Below are 21,922 nucleotides of genomic sequence, written 5' to 3'. Positions count from 1 at the left end.
CTCTCTGCTCTGTTCTCCACACACCAGCAGCCTGAGTCATCCCCACAAAATCTCAGGTACGATCCTGCCAACCCCTGCTTAGAAGCCTTCAATTCTTTCCCAGGTTGGTTTAGGGATAGAGACCAAAATCCTGAACCCAGCCTCCGAGGCTGGCCCCTGCCTGCTGCCCCACCCTCACCTCACACGGGGGCTTTTTCTGTGTCCCAGTCACACCTACCCCCTTTCACGTGTTCAAGGGCAACAAAATTCTTCCTGCTGGAATTTTTGCACACGCCGTTCCCTATCTGGAACTCTCTTTTTGTCGCACACCCTCTACCCCCAGCCCAGCCCTCTTGCATCTAGTCCAGAGGTTGGCAAACTACAGACCGCAGGTCAAATCGGCCCACTGCCTGTTTTTGAAAGTAAAGTTTTATTGGAACACAGCCATGCCCACTCACTCACAGTGTCCGTGACTGCTTTCATCTATAACAGCAAAGTTGTGACTGACTGTGCCACCCACAAGGCCTAAAATATTTACTACCTGAACCTTTATAGAAGAAGTTTGTCAGACCCATATAGTTTATACCTTCAGGCCTCGGGCCAAAGGTTACTTCTTCCAGGAAGCTTTTCCTCATCTACTAAATCAAAGTTTTCTGGGGATGATATTCTTTTCCTCCAGGACATTTACCTCGGGTGGTGACTGTACTTTCATCACTGTGACCATCACTTCCTGCTTGTCATTCTTAATATTCAATAAGTTTCCTGAGAGCAGGGATCCGTGGCTGCTTTTACCTGCTCGTCTATCCCAGCACTGAGCAAAGTAGAGCTCATGGTAGGTGCCCAACAACACTGAGTTGAATGAATGTGTCAGGAACTTTGCATATATTATCTCATTTAATCTTCAGTCCAACTATAAGAGGTAGATATATATTTGTTCATTTTACCAATAAAAAAAAAATCCTTAGTCTTAGTGAGGTTAGGTAAATTCTAGAATGGAGATCCAAACCCTGGCTCCTAACCACTGTGCTTTGTCACAAAGATTCAAGACGATAATGATGGGAATAGGCTTGGCACAGTGTCTAGCATGCTAGCGGAGCTGAGACGACCCACGCCAAGCCCCTTCCCTCTCTGTGCCTCGGTTTCCTCACCGGCTGCACCACACGACCTCTCAGCCCCTTTCCTGCCACTCTCTCCCAGAGGCCCTGGGACTGGCCACCTACACCTAGGGAGGACCCGCTGCTTTCCCGTGAGCTGTGAGTCCCATGCAGAACAGCCGCCCGTGCCCCAGCTCACAGTCCCCCCACTCCCTCCCTCCTAGAAGCCCTCAGAGTTGTCATTTTGTCACTTTGTTCTCTCCCAAGTAGATAAAAAGGGATTCATTTTTAAAGCTCCCAGGGATTTCCTCACATCCTTGCCTGCATCTGTGGGTGTGCACACAGCTGTATAACATTTAATATTTTATGTACATTTACATGATTGTTCTTTGAACTCAGCGCTGCCAGGATCCAGCTTTTCTAGGGAGGCAGACATCACTCCAAGCAGGCAGATCTGGCAAACACTCATTGGCCCCCTCTTCATGCTGGGTGCTCGGCTGCCTGGTTTTACTTACAGACCCCTCACTGATTCTTCATATCCACCCTGCTATTAATTCCACCTGAGAATGGAGTCTTCATGTCGGCACTTCATACTGCCATTTTTTTGAGTGAATGAATGAAAAAACTGAGACTCAGAATGTCAAGTAACTTGCTTAGGATCACACAGTTAATACACTGGGATTCTCCTCATTGCTACACCGTCTCATCAGGTTAGGGCAGGCAGACGCTACTCTGACCCTGAGACATGGGCCTTCCCACAGAACTCTCCGATCACTGTAAACCTGTTCCTTGGAGAATACATCCCTGAAGGGAGTCAGCTATAAGAGCCCCCAAGAGTGACCCTGGTCAAGGTCCTGGGTGGCTGTGGAGGGGCTTGGCACAAGGAGAAGCAGGGAGCTCATTTCCTTTCCACTTCTACTGTGCATAAGCTGTAGGACCTTGGGCGAGTCACTTAACCTCTCTGAACTGTTCTCAGCCATAAAATGGAGAGAAATGGCACCGTCCACCCACAGTATGGCATGGTTGTCAACAGCAACTAAAATAACGTGTGTGATGCCATAGGATGAGGAACGTAAGATAACGGAACAGTTGTGTCTCTGGTGGGAATGCAGCTGACCAGAAGTCAGGAGATTTGGGTTCAGTCTCCACTCTGCCATTTACTGCATTGCCTTGGTAAGTCAAATTTGCCACCTATAAAATCCCTTCTCCCTTTATTGGGATGATCTGGGGCAACCATAGATGTGATGAAAGTTTGAAGGCCTATCCAAATGCAAGGTCTCTTTATTCCAGATCTTGGTTCTCTAGTACCATCCAACATTGGATGAACCATGACCAACAACCTTTTCTTTTTCCCACCTCAGGTGCAAGGTTCTAAGTTGAAGTCCTCATTAGGAATGGCACTTCTTATAATATTAGTGTCTCCTTGATTGCATAGAACTGATTTTGACATCACGGACATGAAAAGTGATGGTCAAGTGTGAAACACTGAGGCCAGAGACTCCAGGAGTTAGTCGAGATTGCACCATAATATTGAGTTACATTTTTGGAGTGAGATAAGGCCAGCTAATAGGCTGGTTATGTAAGCCTCCATGGCGAACACCACTGTCTTAAAAGAATAAAATGCTTATCGAATTTAAACCCGTTCTCTCCAATCATAAAAGTTTAATTTATATGGGAGCCTGGATAAGGAAGAAGGGCCCAGCTCAGTGCCTGAGGGATAACTAGAGGAACAAGGAGAGTTGACTAAGTTGATCAAATACCTCTTTCTCTTAGCCAGAGCAGCCGTCAGAATGTGTGCTGTGAAAATCCAGGATCAAAGGACAATAACGGCCAATACCAAAGGTAAGTGATCAAAAGCTGGGAAGACTCACTCCATTTCGAAAGAACTCCACCTACCCGGGTTAAAGCCTTCTACTCAAGTTGGTGTAAGGCCATGTTTTTTTAAACTATGGGTTGCAACCCATTAGTGGGTTATGAAATCAATTTAGTGGGTCAAACTTTACATTTAAAAAATAACTAGAGACTCGGCTAGATCCGAGTGCAACGTTCCCAGCAGGATTACACATCGTTTCACGAACCCTGGTTTTGGTTACGTATACTCATACGTGGGAGTTGATGTCTGTCCTGGATTGCAACCTAAATGTGCTTCAGGCTCAAAAAGTGTGGCGGTGCCTGGCAGAAGAGTTTCGGACCCCTACGTGTTCACCACTCTACAGTCAGCTCCTAGCAGAGCACCTAGAACATAACTGAAGTTCAATGAATATCTTTTTGGCAAAAATGAACACCTAGATCTAGTTTCTTGTTGTTTAAGTTACTCAAAGATTAACTATAAGAAATTACACAAGTCAATTTTTTTGAGCATTTACCATGTGCCAGGTACTAGGCTAAATGCTTTACATTTGGTATTTCTTTTCGTCTTCCCAGCTGTACTGTAAGGAAGGGACTGCTTATTTTACAGATAAGAAACTGAGGCTCAGGGATGTAATGTTTCTTGCCTAAAATTCCATAGTTTATGCAGATTCAAATGCAGGCAAGATATTAATTTTACTGTAGCTATGTAAACATTTAGCAGATATTTGAATTGCCATTCTGTATCCATTGGCATTGGCTGAAGCACTCCTGCCTGAGATTCCAAACCCTGAAGTTGGCCTTTGTTTTCCCTTGGCTTTGATTCAGACATGAGAATTTAACAGAGTATGTTTAAATAAAATTTGAGAAAGGGGATAATGGGGTGCAGGGGGAAAAGTAAAGCATCAGGTGATCTGGTTTCCTGACCTGGCTGCCATCAACTCACCCTGGTCTCTAAGTCCTATGCCAGACACAGCTCCATGAGGGCAGCTCCTGGCATGCACTCGTCTTACTCTCCGTCACCTGGGAATGCCCACTTATCTGTCACGCTTTTAGCCTGAATGTCACCTTCATGGGGAAGCCCTTCCTGACCCCTCTTACGTGGTCCAGTCTCTCCTTACAGGGACTCATGCGTAATGCCTAGACTTCCCTTTTGCAGCAGTCATCACACTAGTAATCATATAATTATTTAGGTAATTATTTGTTACAAGCCCATCTCCCCCATTAGACAATACATTCCACGAGTGGTGAGGCTCTATTTGTTCACCATCACATCCTGAACGCCTAACATGGAATCAGTGCTCAGTAAATATCTGGGTTGCATGAATCAATTCCCCTCTGTGGATTTCCAGCTCCCAGGACAGTGCTTGGCCTGCAGTGGTGGCTCAATCAATACCTGTTGAATTGAATTATTTAATTCCTTTAGGAGAGTCACTTCTCTTTAGTCTCCAATTATCTAACCTATTAAAGAAGGGTACATATGGGAGAGGCCAATTCCAACTCTAACACAAATTCCTGAAAATGTCAGGTATATTATAACATAGTATAATTTTTCAAAGGGTCTTGGAACAACACTGGGGAGAGACCGGCCTGAGAGGGGCAACACAAAGAGGCCTTGGACAGGTGACTGTCGGTGCAGGTGACGAGTGTGCAGGTGTGAAGATGAAGCAGGTGGCCACTAACATGAGGGATGCTAGAAAGGCTCCTCTCGCCACTGCCACAGAACAGCTCTCTGGGCCCCTGGGGCTGATGTCTGGCTTTTCCCCACTCGAAAGCCTAGCCTTTGAGTAAGACATTGCATCTGAGTAACACTGAAACCAATCTAAGAGTGGGAACACATTCTACTTTTCTCCGGTTTCGCACACAATGGACAAGGGGATGGCAAGTTTTTTTTTTTTTGTTTTTTTTTGCAAGGGAAAGAGTGCTCTTTTACTCAGATCCCACCTGCACTGTTCTAGGCACCACTCTTGAGGAGGGACACAGACTAACCTGAGTGTATCCCAAAGATACTGACCGGAAAGAGTGAAAGGACTGAAATCACATTTATAAGGAAAAAGTGAAAGAGAGTCATGGGGAGGATGGAATAGTTGCACAGACCCAAGGAGCAGAATGAAAGCTTAAAGGAAGATGCTTCAGAAAGGTAGATTTCTGCCCAATAGAGGGAAGAACTTTCCAGCAATGAGAGCTTTCCGAGACGGAATATGCTGTAGCTATAGGTAGTGAGTTCCCCGACACTGGAGGTGTTCAAGCACAGGCTGTACTTCATGAGCATTCATTTTCAAGAATCCTGATCTAGGAGACCTTTGTTATTTCTTTCCGCCCCAGGCATGTAGGATCTCGGATCTACTCCTACGTCACAGGTAACAGGAGGAAGGCCAGGGCCTCAAGAAGCAGACACAGTCCTCGGATATTGTAAGAAGACAGGAGAGTAGGGGCAGTGGATGCAGGGAGGAAAGGCCACTGTAGGAAAAGTCAGTTCCTCAAAGGCTTGCCCATTCCTGGTCTCCTCTCTGGACGATCTTGTTAATCTGTCTGCCCTTGAGACTGACAGGTTGGCTCTTGCCAAGATGTGCCCAGTTTCCATCCCTAACCTCAAACCTCAGGGATGTGAAGTAGAGTTTGTTCTAACCCTCACTACTCCTCTTGCCACAGAGAATAAACCCACATTGGCCCTTCTCAGAGTCTCCAGGGACATGTAAGAGGCTTATACATCTAGGGCAGGGGCAGAGTGCAGCCCCCTGCCACCACACCCCCCAGTCAGCTCGGTCTAACAATGCTGCCCACAGTCATGCCCCTGGTGAATTTAATGGGCTGCCCCCTGGCTCAGGGTTTCAGAAATTAAATTTCTCTTTTGGAGTAGAAATGCAAAATGAGTTTAATAACCTCTTTTTGCCCACACCCCACCTTCCCCCCATTTTTTCTTAACTGGTTAAAATTCTTGCAGACTCTCTTCTAGACATTTTGGGGGATGATCAAACTGGCATGTGGCGAGAGCATGGCAGTCTGTAAATAGGAAGAAAGACTCATGGGCACGTCCCTCTCCCGCCTCCCAGAAGGCAGAAGGTATTTGGAATTAGCTGCTGAGGAGGGAATTTGTCAGAAGGCTCAGCCATCGCTCAAGAATTTTCATCTTACAAGAAAATTACTGCAATGAACATAACACAGGCAGGGCTTGGAGGGTGCCTGGCTGCATTTGTTAAATGCTGCAGGTGGAGAAGTATCTTAGGGAAGTAGCTGTGCTAATCACCCACAACTCTGAGGTCTGAGTGGCAGATGCCACTTGAACTAATGGTTATAACCAAGGGCTGGGGCTGGAGGGAGCTGGCCACTCACTACCCTTCAGCACCTCAGCAACTCAGGACAAAGAAGTCAGTAGAACTGCTGGAGGGCAAGGTGGGTGCCACTTCTGAGCTTTCTGGGATGGACTGAGAATGGCCCTTTTCTGCCCCTAGTAGGATGCTGGCTCCCCAGGCTCTGGGAAAATGTTTTTTTTTTAGTTTGGGGGATGCCAGCAGCTCTTGTCTGAGCCCTGCTGTGCCAGGCAGGCACCTTGATCTGCTGTTGGTTCTCCCAGGAGCAGGGCCAGGATTTCTTGTTCTGTCTTCACACCCATCCAGCTCCTCTGCAAAGTGGAAGGGGTGAGGCTGCCACATTAGGCAGGGGAGGATGGACTGATGGGGGAGAGGGGAGGCTGTAGGGACCCATCCTGAAGGAGGAAGGGTCATCGAGCAGAATTTATCCCCACCAAGCATGACAGACATATGGGCTGGCCTTTGCAGGCCTCTGCCATGGCTCTGGGCTTTCGGAAGGAGTGAGTGAACCTAGTGCTCACTCCTGCTCTGTCCTTCCCTCTCCCTGAACCAGGCTAGACCAAAATTCCAGGAATCCTGCACACAGAGATGGAGTGATCTATAGACAGAAATCTCCACGAGAGACGACAGAAGGAAAATGTGCACAGTGTAGTCAAATCCTCAAAGCACACCCACCGACAATGTATCATTTTGTTCTCACAAAAACGGTATGATGCACATAAAGCAGATATTCTTACCATCGTCATCCCTATTTTACTGAGGAAGAAATGAAGGCTCAGAGAGCTGGAAACTGTGAGAGTTGGGACACATACCTGAGTTTCCCACTGCTAAGCTCTATGCTCTTTCCATGACCCCACACTGCCTGCTCCCGCTCGTCTCCCTGGGTTTTCCTTTGTCCCCCTTGGTCCCCCTGCCTTCCATGCCCACACTTCTGGCCCATGGCCTGCCTCACCTCTCACCGGAGCTGCCTGGTGCACACTGCTTCGTGACATGAAATTAGCAGCCTGGCCTCTTCCAGCTCTCCCAGGCATGAGCTGGCTGAAGAGCCATGGGAAGGAGTCACTCAGAACTGGCAAACGTCCCCAGCTGAGCTCAGGTAGGAAGCGTGATCGGGCACATCACAAGAAATATATTTAAAACACAGCACTTTGAAACCCTGCTCCTCTGCTCAAAAGCAGAACCTACCCACCCCACCACCACCACCAATCTGAAAATTTAAGTATCTCTAATTTGTTTGCTGGTTGATGTGTGAACAAGCTTCTGCAGTTGGTGAATTTCCCATCAAAGCTGATAAGCAGGAAGTCCCTGTACTTTGGGAGTAAGAACAAGACTTATGGGGCCTGGGAGGCAGGAGGAGAGAGAAGGCCTTCCAGTTACCTTCTTCCAAAGCCAGCTCTCCTGCCTTGGTTCCCAGGCAGCCGGGAGGGCCAGACTCCCTCTCTGGAGGAGGAGGTTAATGGCCTTTTAATTAGCTAGAGTATTGCTATTAGAGGACAAAAAGAACTTGGAAACGGAGAAATGCACCAGTGATCTGAGGGGCCGCCCATTTTGAATTTCTGAGTTCTAGTTGCCAACGGGGAGGCTTGTCGCATAAAGACTGTCTTGAGCAAATAGGGGAGCGGTGGTTTTAGAGACCTCTCAGGACAAAATCTGCAGGTCCCCAGGCCTCCGACACTCCACTGGACATGAATTCCTTAGGGGCCTGGTGGCACATCTGGTTGGCTCCCAGCTCCCCTCCCTTCTCCATCCCCAGCCTTGGGCTCTGCACACGCCAGTTCCTCTCTCACTCACATTCACTCTCCAAACCCATATTTCACATCACTCTAAGCAGCCATGTGAGCCCCCAGTCCTGAAGTGAGAAGAGTATGAGACTGCTACAGCAGAGTGGGCAGAGGGAGCACATAAAAGGAGCACTTCACCCAGCTTATAGGGGTTGGGGTCAGTCGGGGAAGACTTCCTGGAGGAGGGGCCATCTGAGCTGAGGTTGGCAGTCATGAGTTGGAACAGCCAGGGGAGAACTGGGGGTGCACAGGATTATGAGGGAGACTGCTGTGTTCAAGGGCCAACACAGGATTGAGTATTGCTGAGGCCCAGTGTTTGACGGTGACTGGCAGGCCAGGGGGCAAGGAGTAGTGATTTCACCCCAAAAGCAAACAGGAGCCACAGGAACGACATGCTCACATTTGCATTCTCTAATAGGGAAGTCAGACCAGATGATCTTTGGGTTCTCCTCCAACTCCTAAGAATTTATGACATTCTACGAGACGTTGTCTAGCTATTTTAAACCTCAGGCCAATTCCCCTTCTCCCGCCTCCTAAATTAAAAGGAAGAGGTAAGTGACTTCTCAGCAACCTTCAAAGCAGCCCCCAAACCCTCTCTCCCTCCCTGTACCCAGATCTGCTGCCTCAGAATCTCCTTATCAAAGGCAAAGTCGCTTTGGCTCTCAGCGAATCACCCGCCAAAGAGCCTCCCCATTTGGCTCGTTCTTGTCAGGCCTGTCCCCAGTTGGGGAGCTGGCACTGGAGGCTGCTGATTTCCAGCATTTTAGCCTCCGCTCCAGCATTCTGAGCAAGGTCTCAGCCAAGGCAGCTTCGCAGATCTGCATATTTATGGTAAACGCCTTCCTCAAATTGAAAATGTATTAGGCAGTAACAATCGCAGCATCCTCTAGGCTGCTCCCCCCCACTGGCAACCTGTCTGAACCGTAATGGCTGTTCTTGTTAGTGCAAATGGAATTGGAGCTGTCACCTCTCTCAGAAGGAGAGGGGCTGGGGGAAAAGGGCGCAGATGCCGGGAAAGACCTCTCCATGGGGAAAATGAGATCCTTGTTCACTGTTCCCCCGATGCCAGTGGAAGGCAATAGCCAGGCAGTCGCCGATGTGACAGGGTGATATTAGGTTTCCTTGTGGCTGTGCTTTGGGTGTTTGTTTGTGAAGTGGGGGATTGGTCTGGAGGTGGGGATGGGGTGGAACCCACCAGCAGGTCTGCTAAAATTGCCATCAAAGCAACAGAAGGCAATTCCGGGTGGTCCAGTCTGGAGAGAGCTATGAGAAGAAATGCAGAGCCGCCTTTACACTACTCTGGGGGTGCTGCCAAATGAGCCCTGCCACTGTGAACACCAGAGGGTCCCAGACGTTCCCAGAAAGGAGGCAGCCTTGCCTCTGTGTGGGCTTCCATCAGGGAAAACTACAGGAGAGGAGACTAAAGAGAGGCAGCCTGTCTTCCCTGCAACTGGTGGAGACCTGCAGGAACACCAAGAAGTTGGAACTGGGTTCTCGGAATCCTCAAGTTCTTGGTTTGTGGGGGTGGCACAGGAAAGCCATTTCATCCATCCTCCCATCGCTGGTTAGAACTGTGCTTAAATTATTCCGGAAAGCCAGCCTCTTGGAGCTGAGTTACTATCAGCACTGGAAAACAAAATATGCTATCAGCTCGCACAGCTTTGTTCTTGCCCATTCTGGGCGAGCCTTCCCAATCTCTCCATCTCCATAGGAACACAGAGCTAAAAGAATCACTGCCCAAGTAAAGGGTGGCTCAGCTCTGTTTTCTGTGAAAAGTTCAGGTGAAAATGACCCTATGTGTTTAGGAGGGGGGAGGTAAATAGAGTAATTAATTGACCCCAAAGCCCAGAGTTCAGAATGAATCAAAAATTGGGAAACTAATGTCAGTAAGAAAGCTAACACAGTGACCAGAAATTACGCATTCGGACTGAAGAAACTGATAATCCCACAGGGCTCTCAGCTCTGAGCTGTTCAGCCACCTTTCCCCCCTGCCTGAAGCTCGTCTTTCAATTTGGGCTTCTTGTTTTAATAGAGACCTAGACAAACCAAAAACCATCAGTAATGAGAGATTTGGAAGCCACAAAACACTGGGAACAGCTCTGGGCTACTGCTTGGAGAAGTTAAAAAAAGAAAAAAAGAGGAGTCTAACAATTTATGCACCGTAGTGGTGGTAAAAGCTGTTTGCAATCTTTGCCTTCTCTGAAAGACTAGGAGCTCTCGAAGGGAATATGACTCACTTATCTCTATATTCCCAGCCCATGCATGACACAGAGTAGTAGCTCAAAAAATTCATGCTACATTCAGGAACGAATGAATGCATAAATGAAGTGAAATGACACTGTTTTTGAATATTTGAAGAGCAAGAAAGAGGAGGCAGGCTTGTGGTGGACTGTTCCACAGTGCAGATTTAGGCTGCAAGCTTTGACCCAACGTCTGGAAGAATCTGGAATGTGCTCCCTCGAGAGGCCGGCGGGGAATTCCCCAGTGCAGGACATGCTTAAGGAGAGGCTGGGGGACACTGTGCAGAATATTTTTGCTTTAGGTTGGAAGATTAGACTAGAGGCCCTTCCAACATGTTCTAGTACCATGCTGTATAGTGGAAAGAACATGGACTTTGAAGACAGCTGGATCCAGACTCAATTCTTAAGTCTGGCACTTACTAGCTGCATGAATGTGGACACATTCTCTCTGTCTCAGTTTCTTCACCTGCAAGATGGACAGAACAGCTTTCATGCACAGTTGATGAAAGGATGAGAAATTTCAAATATAAATGTACATCACCCAGCACTGTGCATGCATGTGGTAGACACTCAATAAGTGTCAGCTACTATGATGATGATGTCAGCAGAGCTGGCTTTCTATCTAACCCATAGGCAAAGAGCAGAGAGGGTGCTGTGCAAATCTAGTTTCCATAATCCTCTGGGATCAGCCAGGCCACAGGGTCACCATCTTCACTGCACAGTGATATTCATTGCAATATACAGTGAACCTACAGAAAAGTTTAGATCCCACAGCTTTAGCCAGGAATGTCAAAGCCCAGTGCCTTGGCCCTTCCCCTCCCCAAGGCTTAATTAGAGCCTGTTAAACTATTTCCGATTCTCAGATGAAAGATGTGCTCGTCTTATTACGGCCCTAACAAAGTCACTGAGGGCTGCTCAGAATCTCTAATCTTTAGACCAAGTTAAATGAAGGGAATTAAGGGCCCTCTAATACCTCAGATGCCATGCTTCTTTTTTTCCCTTGCCTTTTCAAATGGGATTTCTAAATCTGGAAAGGGAGCCTATACTATTCCGGTTCTACCCAAGGCATCCTTTGGGGGTGTGGAGGGAAAAAATGAGATGGAAAGGGGAGATCTAACACTGGGAAAACCTGGGTGATCAAGCTAGAAAACCTGAAAGTAATACTATGGACTTCGATGGTCATAAATAAATAATTAGAAGATGATCCAGATTCAGAAGTGTCACTTACGAGATGCCACAGGGAACCTCTTCCCTTAAACAGGCTCCAGAAGGAAGCTCCACAGAGTCCCAAGACAGAAAACCCTCTCCGAACAGAATCAAAATAGTAATTTTTTAAATGGTAGAAAATGGCCTTGAATTCTGAAAGACTGCTTTACAAATGGTAATAATCCTTTAATCAGCCACTGGCAGGGAATATGGCATTTGGTTCAGACGTTTTACCAATTACAACACACTGAGTCCCTGCATGGTGCTTTCTAAATAATCAAAACCAGCTCTTAATAGCCACTTACCCAGACAGAAAGAGAAAGAACAAAAGCAAATCAACATGAGAAGATGCCATTACTAAAGAAAGCCCAGCCCAACAGGTCATTAGGAACTGACCCGGGTAAAGTTTTTTGATTTGGGGCTTAGGAGTTCTGGGAAAGGGAGAAAAAGCCAAGAGTAGGCGGCCAAAAAGCATGTTCTCTGGAGTTAGAGAAACCCAAGAGTGGACTCAGCTCTATCTAAAGTCTTGGCTAATAGTGAGACTTGAGCCAAGTTCTTTACCCTCTCTGAGCTTCAGTTTCCCCATGTGTGAAATGGGAATTTATCTGCCAGGCAGGGTTGTCCTTGAGATTGGAAGTAATCTGTGCAAAGTGCCCACGTGGTCTGTGGTCCGTAACAGGTACTAAAGAGAAGTTACTTCCTTTGCTACTGTCATCCTCCCTTCCCCTGCCAGCATCACCTTGGGCGGAATTGGGACAACATTAGAGCAGACACTGACATTCCCACCCCTAAACGAGAAGCCCAATTAATTATCACTTCCCAAACCATTTCTTCATCCTGTAATAAGCAGGGGAAGGACACCTGTCAAGAGGGGAAGATTGGGCTGGTGATTGGGATGGGACCTGGGGACCAGAGCTGCGAAGCTACACCTGTGCCTGTGATAAATTTTGCAGTTTCCACTTGGTAACTCACGGAGCCTGAACCAGGCAGGAAAGCAGTAGGACAGTCACCAGATTTTTTGAAGAAATACGAGTAATAAAGAGGATTATTACTCCACTTCATAAGTCCAATTAGGAGTGTGTGTCCTTTAGGGTAACCAAAGATTAAAAAAAAAAAAAAAACACCAGCCTCCTGGCCACTTCTGTAGCAGATTCCATTTAACATTAGCTCAAAAAGATGGGGGTGGCATGGGGGGAGGTCAAGTAGAAATTCTGTGCATAGAGGCTGCAGTTTCACTGACACTCTTCCAGGGCAGTTTTTCTCAAAGGGTAGTCTGTGGACCACCTGCGTTATTGTCATCCATCTAGGTGCTGGTTAAAAATATGCAGAATTAATCAGTTTTACTGACTCAGAATTTATGGCTGTGGGGCCTGGGAATCTGCATCTTACAACAAGCACCACTGGCCATTCTTGTGTACACTTACATTGGAGAAGCCCTGCCCCACGGCAATCACAGTTGCTGCTGATAAAGGAACAGCAGGCCTGTAAGAACAGAAGCCCCGCTGCTTAGGATGCCCCGGAGCTGAATCCCTTGCAAGGGTGGGGCAGTTGGCCATGCTTACCGCTAATGACTCAAAAGTCAGCCTGAGTGACTGCTGTTGGAGAAGCAGAGTGAGGTGAAGAGGTGCTTTGAGCTTAATCAGCTGTTGTTCGGGTGAAGGGCGGCATCAGGCCCACGGGCCAGCTCAGCCACTGCAGGTGCTGCTTCACGGAAGGGGTGCTGGAAATGGGCTCTTTCTGGGGAGCACTCAGAAAGCAGGGCTGAAGTCTGGATGGAGGGTAGGGGCTCAACTCCTGAACTTGGGCTTTCTCTGGAGTTGGGCTGGGGCTGGGAGTGAGCCTTGGGTCTCCTAATCACTTCTCCTCCGTCATTATTCTCCACACACTTTCCATGTCCTTACCCTGTTTTATTTTTCCTCATAGCCCTTATCACTACTGACATTATGTTACATATGCATTTGTTTGCCTGTTGCCTGCCCCCTACCAGAATATATCTCCACAAAAGCTGGCATTGACTATTTTTTTTTTAACCTGTGAATCCCCACTGTCTGGAAAGAGAGCCTGGCAGTCACCACTCAACAAATGTTTCTTGTAAGAATGAACGACTGTCCTTTGATTCGCATCTTCCAAGCATAGGTGGAGCTCAGAGGAAAGCCTTCCTGGCAATGCCCTAAAAGCTGGCAGCTTCCTTTGCTCAGGGAACTATGAGCCTGAGGGCATGATCTGCGTTTAATAACCCCAAATTGCACTTTTGCTTTTCTATATCAGTCTCACCTCCAAAGTGTGAGCTCTCTCAGTGCAGGTGCTGGGCCTTTGTCAGTTTTGTTTCCCCACACCCACCACATTCACATTGTACGTGCTCAATAAATGAATTGTTAGATGATGAAAGAACCATTTTGTCATACTCCACCCTGCAGTCCCTGGATGTCTACCTGACCCAGCCCCCATTTCAGAAGTTACAAAAACTGGTAGCTATCGGCATTGCCTATTCTTACCTGTCTGGGCCTCTTTCCTTTTACCTTGTAGTCTTCCAAGAAGGGTGGCCTTGTCTCAGGGCCCAGCACAACCACTGTCCTCCTGGAAAGAACTCCACTGGGCCTCGTGAGCAGAGCCAACTCGGGGCCTCTCGGACACGGGGCCTGAGGGATGGTCTGATGGAGACTTCTCTTCCTGGGCCTCACCCTAGGCCTCTGCTTGCTCAGACACTTCCAGGGAAGAGCCTAAAACTCTTCATCTTTAACAGATTACCAAGGCGATTCTGATGCATAATTTGTCTTAATGGCTAAGCACTTGGGCTTTAGAGTTCGACATATTTGGATTCAAAACACAGCTCTGTCATTATTAATTATTCAAGGACAAGCCAAGTAATTTCCCTGAGCCTGTTTCCTCGTTTGTAAAGTGGAGATTAATACTAAATCCCTACTTTGTAAGGTTAAATGAGCAAATACATGTGATGCAGCTAACACAGAGTATATGGCCCATGGTACATACTTAATAAATGAAAACTGCTGTGATGATGATGATGGTGATGATGATGATGATGATTCTTCAGAGTCCCCTGGAAAGGAGATTCTGAAGCTCCTTCATAGCTATGTTCCCTGTTCAGCCACCCTGAAGTCAGGAAGCTCTTTAATGTGTCTGCTTTCTACTGCAATTTGTGCCTCATTTCCTATTTTTCAGTCTTCCTGAGGCTGGAGAAGAGCTAGAATAAGAATAGGGAGTTAACTGTTAGGGCGATGGGGAGGATGGACAGACCGTCAGAGAAACATGTGGACTGACTGTCAGAATCCTTGCATCCTCTGATGTAAGAGAATTGGAGAAAAGGAGAATAAGAAGGTTAATGGAGGAGTAGGAAGCTGAAAGGAGTTCCAAAGGACAAAGCCTCCTGGAGATGACGGGGAGTAGACAGGTCGCAGAGAGTAGGGAGGGTGTGATGGCTATGTGGGGAGAGGGTTGGTCAGAGAAGAGCTGATGGGAGAGAGCAGGCAGCCCACCCCCAATGCTGAAGGAATCCCCCAGCCCACATGGGATCCAATCTGTGCCTTACCAGCGGGCTCCACGGACTCCAACGCTGGTTCCAGAGTGAGGGCGAGAGTCAGGGAGTAGAATAATGCAAAATCGTGGACAAGGCCTGGGAATCCTTCCTTACACGGCACCCTCCTCTGCCCCTCTCCCTCACAAAGCATGGGTCTCTCCCTCTTGGTATCCTGCCGGGCGGGCAGCCCCTGACGCATACAGGCTGATCCTGGTGGCAGGTGGGGTGAGGCTGGCGCACGCCAGGCACCTCGCACAGGATGTGGCCTTTTGCTCTGGGGGACCACTGAGACCAGGTGATCAGCCAGAGTTCCAAGAAGCTGAAGAAATGAGCTGGGGACAGAGCAAGGAACGAAGAGGAGGGATCTGCCATCACGTGGCTTACCTGCCGAAAGCCATTCCTCGTGAACTGTAAGATTTTCAGGGCGTAGTTGGACCTCTGGCCTTTGCTGTTGAATTCAATGTGGCCGGTGAGACCTTCCAATTCTACCTGTCCAAGAGAGCGTGAGTTACAGCACCAAATAGGCCCCAGCTTCCTCTCGGCCCCAAGCAAGCATCCCACACATGCTCTATTTAAGGACACTCAAGAATGCAGAAGACGCACAGATCCATTCTGCCCTCCTCCCAGCCACAGCACCTTATTCTACAAATGGGATGTCGCTGGAGCCAGTTCTGACTTGGCTGGGGCTGGAGGAGGAGGATGCTCCCACACCCAATGACGCTACACCTGCCACGATTCTAGCTTAAGCTCTGGCTCCTCTGTGCCCCTGCTCCAAGCCCTTGCTTATTAATAGATTTTATCTTCTTTGGGCAGTTGCTCACCCAACCCCCATGTCTCATGAAGTCAGGAGGCCGCCCCTGCTGACCATAAATACAAACAGACTCTGGACCATGCTTCTCCAACAGATGTTTTCTTTGTCGGTTATAGATCCAGGCCTATCCCACCAGAAAAGGCTCTGCTGGGGAGAAGAACACTGGGAAAAGCCCACAATGCTGGAAGGCCTGAGCCTGGAAGCACCCCATGGGGTCAGCCACCAGAAGCACTGCCCTTCCCCAGCTGTGCCGTGCTGAGCTTTGAGGGGGCCACCTCTGAGCAGAGAAGTCAGGTTTGGAGCCTGGAATTGAGGAGGCCTCTAATAGTCTAAGGCTCAGGGGCCGTTGCCTTGTGAAAAGCCTTGCTGTTTATTCTGTGGACTTTTTAGGGATCCGGGGAGCACATGTGACCCCTGCTCTGCTGAACTGGGGTCCCCACAGCCCGCTGTTTAACCTGGGGCGTGGCCCTCACCATGCGCAGGTAGTTCATGAGGCTGGTGCCGTGCTGCCAGATCTGGGCCGAGCCGCAAGACAGGGGCTTCACGCCGATCTCCTGGCTCCGGTTCAGCTCCTGCACTGCGGTCACCACAGCGTAGACAGCGTCGAACAGCAGTGCGGAGGAGAGCTGGGAGGCCCGGCAGGAGGAGGTGGCCACGTGGGCGAGTGGACGAGGGGAGCAGAGAGGAAGAAATGGGGTGAAGGAAGGGGAGGGGTGGGCAGGAAGGAAGGAAGAGAGGAACAAATGGAGCAGGCGGAAAACAGAAGAAAAGCAAAAGAAGGCAGAAATCAGGGCATGTCTTTGCTGTCCTTGATCCACCTCCTGTCACTGGACTGGCAGGCTCTGCTTTGGCTAACGGTCCTGGGCCTCACCAAGGCGGGCCCCGCTGGCAAAAGCAAAGGGACTCAAGTCTCAAGCTATCCCTTTGGGCCCCTTCTCTCTTTTTGCTCTAGGGAAACAGCAACTTCCTTGGCTTTCAGGAATTCCCGAGAAGGGAGAACTTAGGCCTATCTCAGATCTGCTTATTCTACAAGGTCACTTCCTCCCAGAAGATCCCTGTGGTATGGTTTCTTCCTAGATGTATCTAATATTACAGTCTGCTTTGTACAACTCAATTTGATGAGTATATATGGAGCACACAAGTTCAAAGCCTGAAAATGAGTGAGACCCTCTTCCAGTGATAGATTACAGCCATGGGGGAGGGTGATACAGGGACATGGAACACAAATAAAGGTACTGTGAGTGAGATGCACCCACCCAGCTCTATGGGGTTCCAGAGAGGAAGATACCTTATCTGGTTGAGCGATTCAAGAATATATTTCTTGGAGGATGCAGCGTGGGAATTGAGCACTGAAGGGGTTTGGTAGATACGTTACTGGATATGGGAGTGGGGGGCAGCTGGGGAAGGGAGGAAGGCATTCCAGAGGGTGGAACTGCATGTCCAAAGATAAAGGGATGGGAACAAGCAGAACAAAGTTGGAGGGAGGTGAGAGTAGAAAGCGATGAATCAGAAACGTAGGCCGGGGTCCAACTGCTGAGGACTTACAACCATGGAGAAGAGGTCATTGCAGTTGTATATGCATATTTTTACCTCTCCCTGTTAGATTATAAGCTCCTTAAGACAGGGAACACATGGGATCCTAATCTCTGTATCCTGCATAGTATCTATCTGTCACAGGCCTGCCAGGTGGTAAGGACCCAACATTTATTTCTTCAATTGAATTGAATTTAATCTGGGCTGAAATGTGTCCATGAGACCCAGCCTACATGCTACTCAATGAGTTACTCAAAGTTTGCAGTATTTATGGGTGAAGGCTGAGTGTTTGGGAGGAGGTGGCAGGAGTGGAAAAACAAAATACTCCTGTCCTTGGGGAATGTGCAGTTTCATGATTCAATGAGCACAAGTCCTCTGACAAGGAAAACCTAGCAAGTGTAAAAAACCATAAGGTGAACACTGCACAGGGGACCTGAGAGGAGACCAAGGAAGACAGGTGGAGGTTTCCTAGGAGGAGTGATGTTGGGAGGCTCGAAGTCCACACACCACCCAATTACAAAGCACATTCTGTCATGGAAGCTTGATGTTTCACCAATGGCAATTCAATACTGCCTCTCTGAAGTCCCTTTTCTCCACCAAAGATACACCTGTGAGGGCTTGCAGAGCATGCTCCCATGTGACTGACTTCTTATAATTCTCCTCCTACCTGGCTAGGATCCTAGACCCTGGACCTTCCTAGGTTAGAGGGAGGGAGGCCACCTTGTGACCTCTTGGATTTACTCAAGCTTTCCAGACAGAGCTTACACAACTTGAGACAGCAACATACAGAAGAAAGAGCTTGCAACTAGGAACACTCAACCCAGAGTCTAGATCCCAGCCCCTCACTTATGTGCTCAGTAATCCTGGGGCACGTTACTCAACCTATCAGAGTGAGCAGCATTTTCTTTATCTGTAAAAGAGAGACAGCAGTTCCTACTTCATGGATCTGGAAATGGACATGGTAAAGTGCAAATGTCAGGGGTAGCTATTTCTGAGGGCAGGGGCTGTGCATCACTAGGTCTGGCGACAGGTGTTAGCATGTACTCAGAAAACAGGTGTTACTGAACCAAGGTACTGGGAAGTAGTATGAAGAGGGATTTACAAGGGCAGAAAACAGGCTGAGAAGATTGACTTTATTTCCACCACAGTTTTGCTACATGCTACATGTTGGGCCATGAACTGGATGAGCTGACTTTGGACAGTCTTTTAAAAAGATCATTACAGGAAGCATGCAGTTGACCAAAATGGTGGTGTAAGACACTTCAGGGTGCTGTTCCCCCAGAGAATCTTTGAACAACTAACAAAACCTGGCAGAACCATCTTCCTCAAAACTAAGGAAAATAGTTAAAGGGTTGCAATAACAGGGAAAGTTCCAAATCAAGAAAACTCAGCTTTAAAAATTGTAGGAAAAGCCCGTGGCACCCTGACTGGCCCATTCCCCACCCCTTCCCTGGCACAGTGTAGAACCAGCCTCCTCTCCCATTGTGGGTCCCTGGCCTTGTTCCATAGGGAGCAGAGTAACCCCTAAGTGCAGGCAGGGGTGCCTGTATGTAGGTGCTGATGTATTTGAATGGCAATCTGAAACGCTGAAACAGGAAACTTCTCTCTGGCTCTCCTTCATAGAACTTGTCCTGTAGTCAGGGCAAGCAGCTTGTGGACAGCTAAATCAGTACGAGAAACAATTAAATCAAAGTGGCTTGGGGCAAAGGATTATTTGCTTTAAGAAATACAATAGAGCATCCCAGAAGAGGAGAAAGTCTATTTCATGGGGAGGAAAGGAGGCAATGGAATTCCTGTAAACAGAGGAATTCCTAGAGACATGAGTAATTGCCCAGGACAATATGCAGGCTCAGAAAAGACAGAGAAGACCATGCACTTTACATTCACCCCAAGCTGATCTTCTTGATAGGAGGGCTAAATTCTGAAGGAAAGTGTCAACCAACGCAGAGCAATTTGCAAAGACTGAGAAAGGTGTTTTTTTGCCTTGGTTTGTTTTTGTTAGATCCTGACCCACAAGAAATCTCTGTTATGTCACTAGCTGGATACAAATTTAAGAAATAGAGAGCTCAGGGACTAATCCCAGATTTAAGACTCTAAAATGTTGAAATGTACAGTGTGCAACAAAAGAGCACAAGACAAACAAAGAAACAGGAAAAGACAGCCAATCCAAGGAACAAAGTTAAACTTCAGAAAACAATAGTGAAGAAGACCAGACAGTGGACATATCAGACAAAGAAAAAAATGGTCCTCAATGTGGTCATGCAGATAAAAGAAAACATGAAGAAAGAAGTAAAAGGTATCAGGAAAATGATGAATGAATAATACACGAATCCCAGTAAAGAGAGAGAAGTTTTAAAAAGGAAAGCAAATAATGGAGTTGAAGACCATAATAATGGAAATGAAAAGTTTCTGAAAGGGTTTCAACAGCAGATAGGAGCTTGCAGAAGAAAGAATCAGTAAACTTGATACAAAACAATTGAAATTATATAGGCTGAGGAGCAGAAAGAAAAAGAATTAAAAACATTGAACAGAGCCTAAAAGACCTATGGGACACCATAAAGTATTCCAACATACACATTACATGAGTTCCAGAAGGAAAAGAAAGAGTAAAAGGGGCTGAAGGATAATTCAAAGAAATGATGACAGAAAACTCCCCCAAATAAACAAAAAAAAAAACATGAAAATACATTCAAGAAGCCCAGTGAACCTGAACAGGATAAACTAAAGAGATTCATGCCCAGAAACACAGTAGTCAAACTGTTGAATGTCAAGGACAATGAGAGAGTTTTGAAAGCTATAAGAGAAAAGCAATGTGTTATGTACAAGGGAGCCCAATAAGATTAAATGCTTATTTCTCATCAGAATCCATGGAGGCAAGAAGGCAGTGAGATAAAATATTTAACATGCTGAAAGAAAACAGTTGCCAACCCAAAATTTTATATCTGGCAAGGCCTTCTTTCAAAAATGAGGGAGAGACTAAGACATTTCCCAGACAAACAAAAGCTGAAGGAGTTCATCACCACTAGACCTACTCTACAAGAAATGCTAAAGGGAATTCTTTAGACTGAAAGGAAAGGATACTAGACAGTGGTTCCAAGTGGCATACAGAAATAAAGGTCTCCGGTAAAGGTAACCATATGATAATTATAGCTGCCAGTACTAATGAATAGGGACAGTATATGTGTATGCTATTGAAGTTAAGATGATATCAAATTAAATATGATTATTATAGATTCAGGATGTTCAATTTAAGCTCCATGGTAACCACAAAGAAAATATCTGAAAAATATGTACAATGATTAAAAATGAAATCATTATGCTTAAATATATATAATATAATTTAAATACCATAGCAATTTGACATCCATTATCCATTTAAAGAAATAAATAAGTTCTTCAGTAGTTGAAAATTTTAAATTAGTTCTTCTCCTTGTATATGCATTTCCATACCACTTTCAGCAAAGAATAACAAGGTAATATATTTTGATGCTTGAAGTTTTTTTATTGATTGTCCTATCATCTTCTCATCAACAAATAATGTGGCAATAAATTTCTAGTTCTTGCTTTAAAAATTAAAATATACAGATATACAGAAGGAAATGAGAAGGGACTCAAAATGGTACACTACAAAAAATCAAATAAATATGAAAGTAGGCAGTAATGGAAGAATTGAGTGACAAAAATGGTATAAGACTTACAAAGACCAAAGAGCAAAATGGCAGAAGAAATTTGGGAATTATCAGTAGTTACTTTAAACATAAATGAATTAAACTTTCCAGTCAAAAGACAGAGACTGGCAGAACGGGTGAAAAAGCATGACCCAACTATATGCTATTTACAAGAGACTCATCTTAAATTCAAAGACACAGATAGGTTGAAAATGAAAGGATGGAAGAAAATATACCATGCAAATAGTGACCAAAAAAAGAGATGGGAGAGCCATATTAATACCAGATAAAATAGACTTTAAGTGAAAAAGTATTAGGAGGGGCAAAGAAGGTAACTGTATACTGGTAAAGGGGTCTATTAAACAAGGAGATATAACAACTATAAATAGATATGCAAATAAGAGCAAAGTCTCCAAAATGTATGAGGCATATATTGACAGATTTGAAGGGAGAAATATACAATTCTACCTTAATTTAGGAGACTTCAATACAGCACTTTCAATAAAGGATAGAACATCTAGACAGAAGGTCAGTAAGGAAATAGAAGATTTGAATGCTACTCTAAACTAACTAGACCTAAAGACATATATAGAACATATCAGCCCAACAGCAGCAGAATACAGATTCTTCTCTGGTGCACATGGGTCATTCATCAGGATAGACCGTATGTTAGGCCACAGAAAAGTATCAATAAATTTAAAAATATTGAAATCATAGAATGTATCTTCTCTGACCACAATGGAATGAAGATAGAAATCAATAATATAGGGAGAACTGGAAAATTAACAAATATGTGGAAATTAAACAACATACTCTTATTAAATAACCAGTGGATCAGAAATCACAGATGAAATTAGGAAATATCTTGAAGTGAATGAAAATGAAAACACAACATACCAAATATTATAGGATGCCA

The 21,922-nt window shown here is 46.3% G+C and overlaps 1 protein-coding gene across 2 annotated transcripts in view; it reads right to left on the bottom strand.

The window, feature by feature from the left end:
- The window catches only part of GRIK4 (glutamate ionotropic receptor kainate type subunit 4), a 441,993-nt gene that overhangs the window by 91,420 nt on the left and 328,651 nt on the right, over nt 1-21,922 (bottom strand). For both annotated transcript variants that reach the window (XM_037841751.1, XM_037841749.1), the window contains 2 exons: nt 16,279-16,431; nt 15,379-15,483 (listed from right to left, as the gene is read on the bottom strand). In XM_037841751.1, coding sequence (XP_037697679.1) covers nt 15,379-15,483; nt 16,279-16,431 — 258 coding nt within the window. The remainder of the gene's footprint in view (nt 1-15,378; nt 15,484-16,278; nt 16,432-21,922) is intronic.

This window comes from Choloepus didactylus, chromosome 6, assembly GCF_015220235.1.
Source record: "Choloepus didactylus isolate mChoDid1 chromosome 6, mChoDid1.pri, whole genome shotgun sequence".
Classification (NCBI taxonomy): Eukaryota; Metazoa; Chordata; class Mammalia; order Pilosa; family Megalonychidae; genus Choloepus; species Choloepus didactylus.
This window is presented reverse-complemented; position numbering and strand designations above follow the sequence as displayed.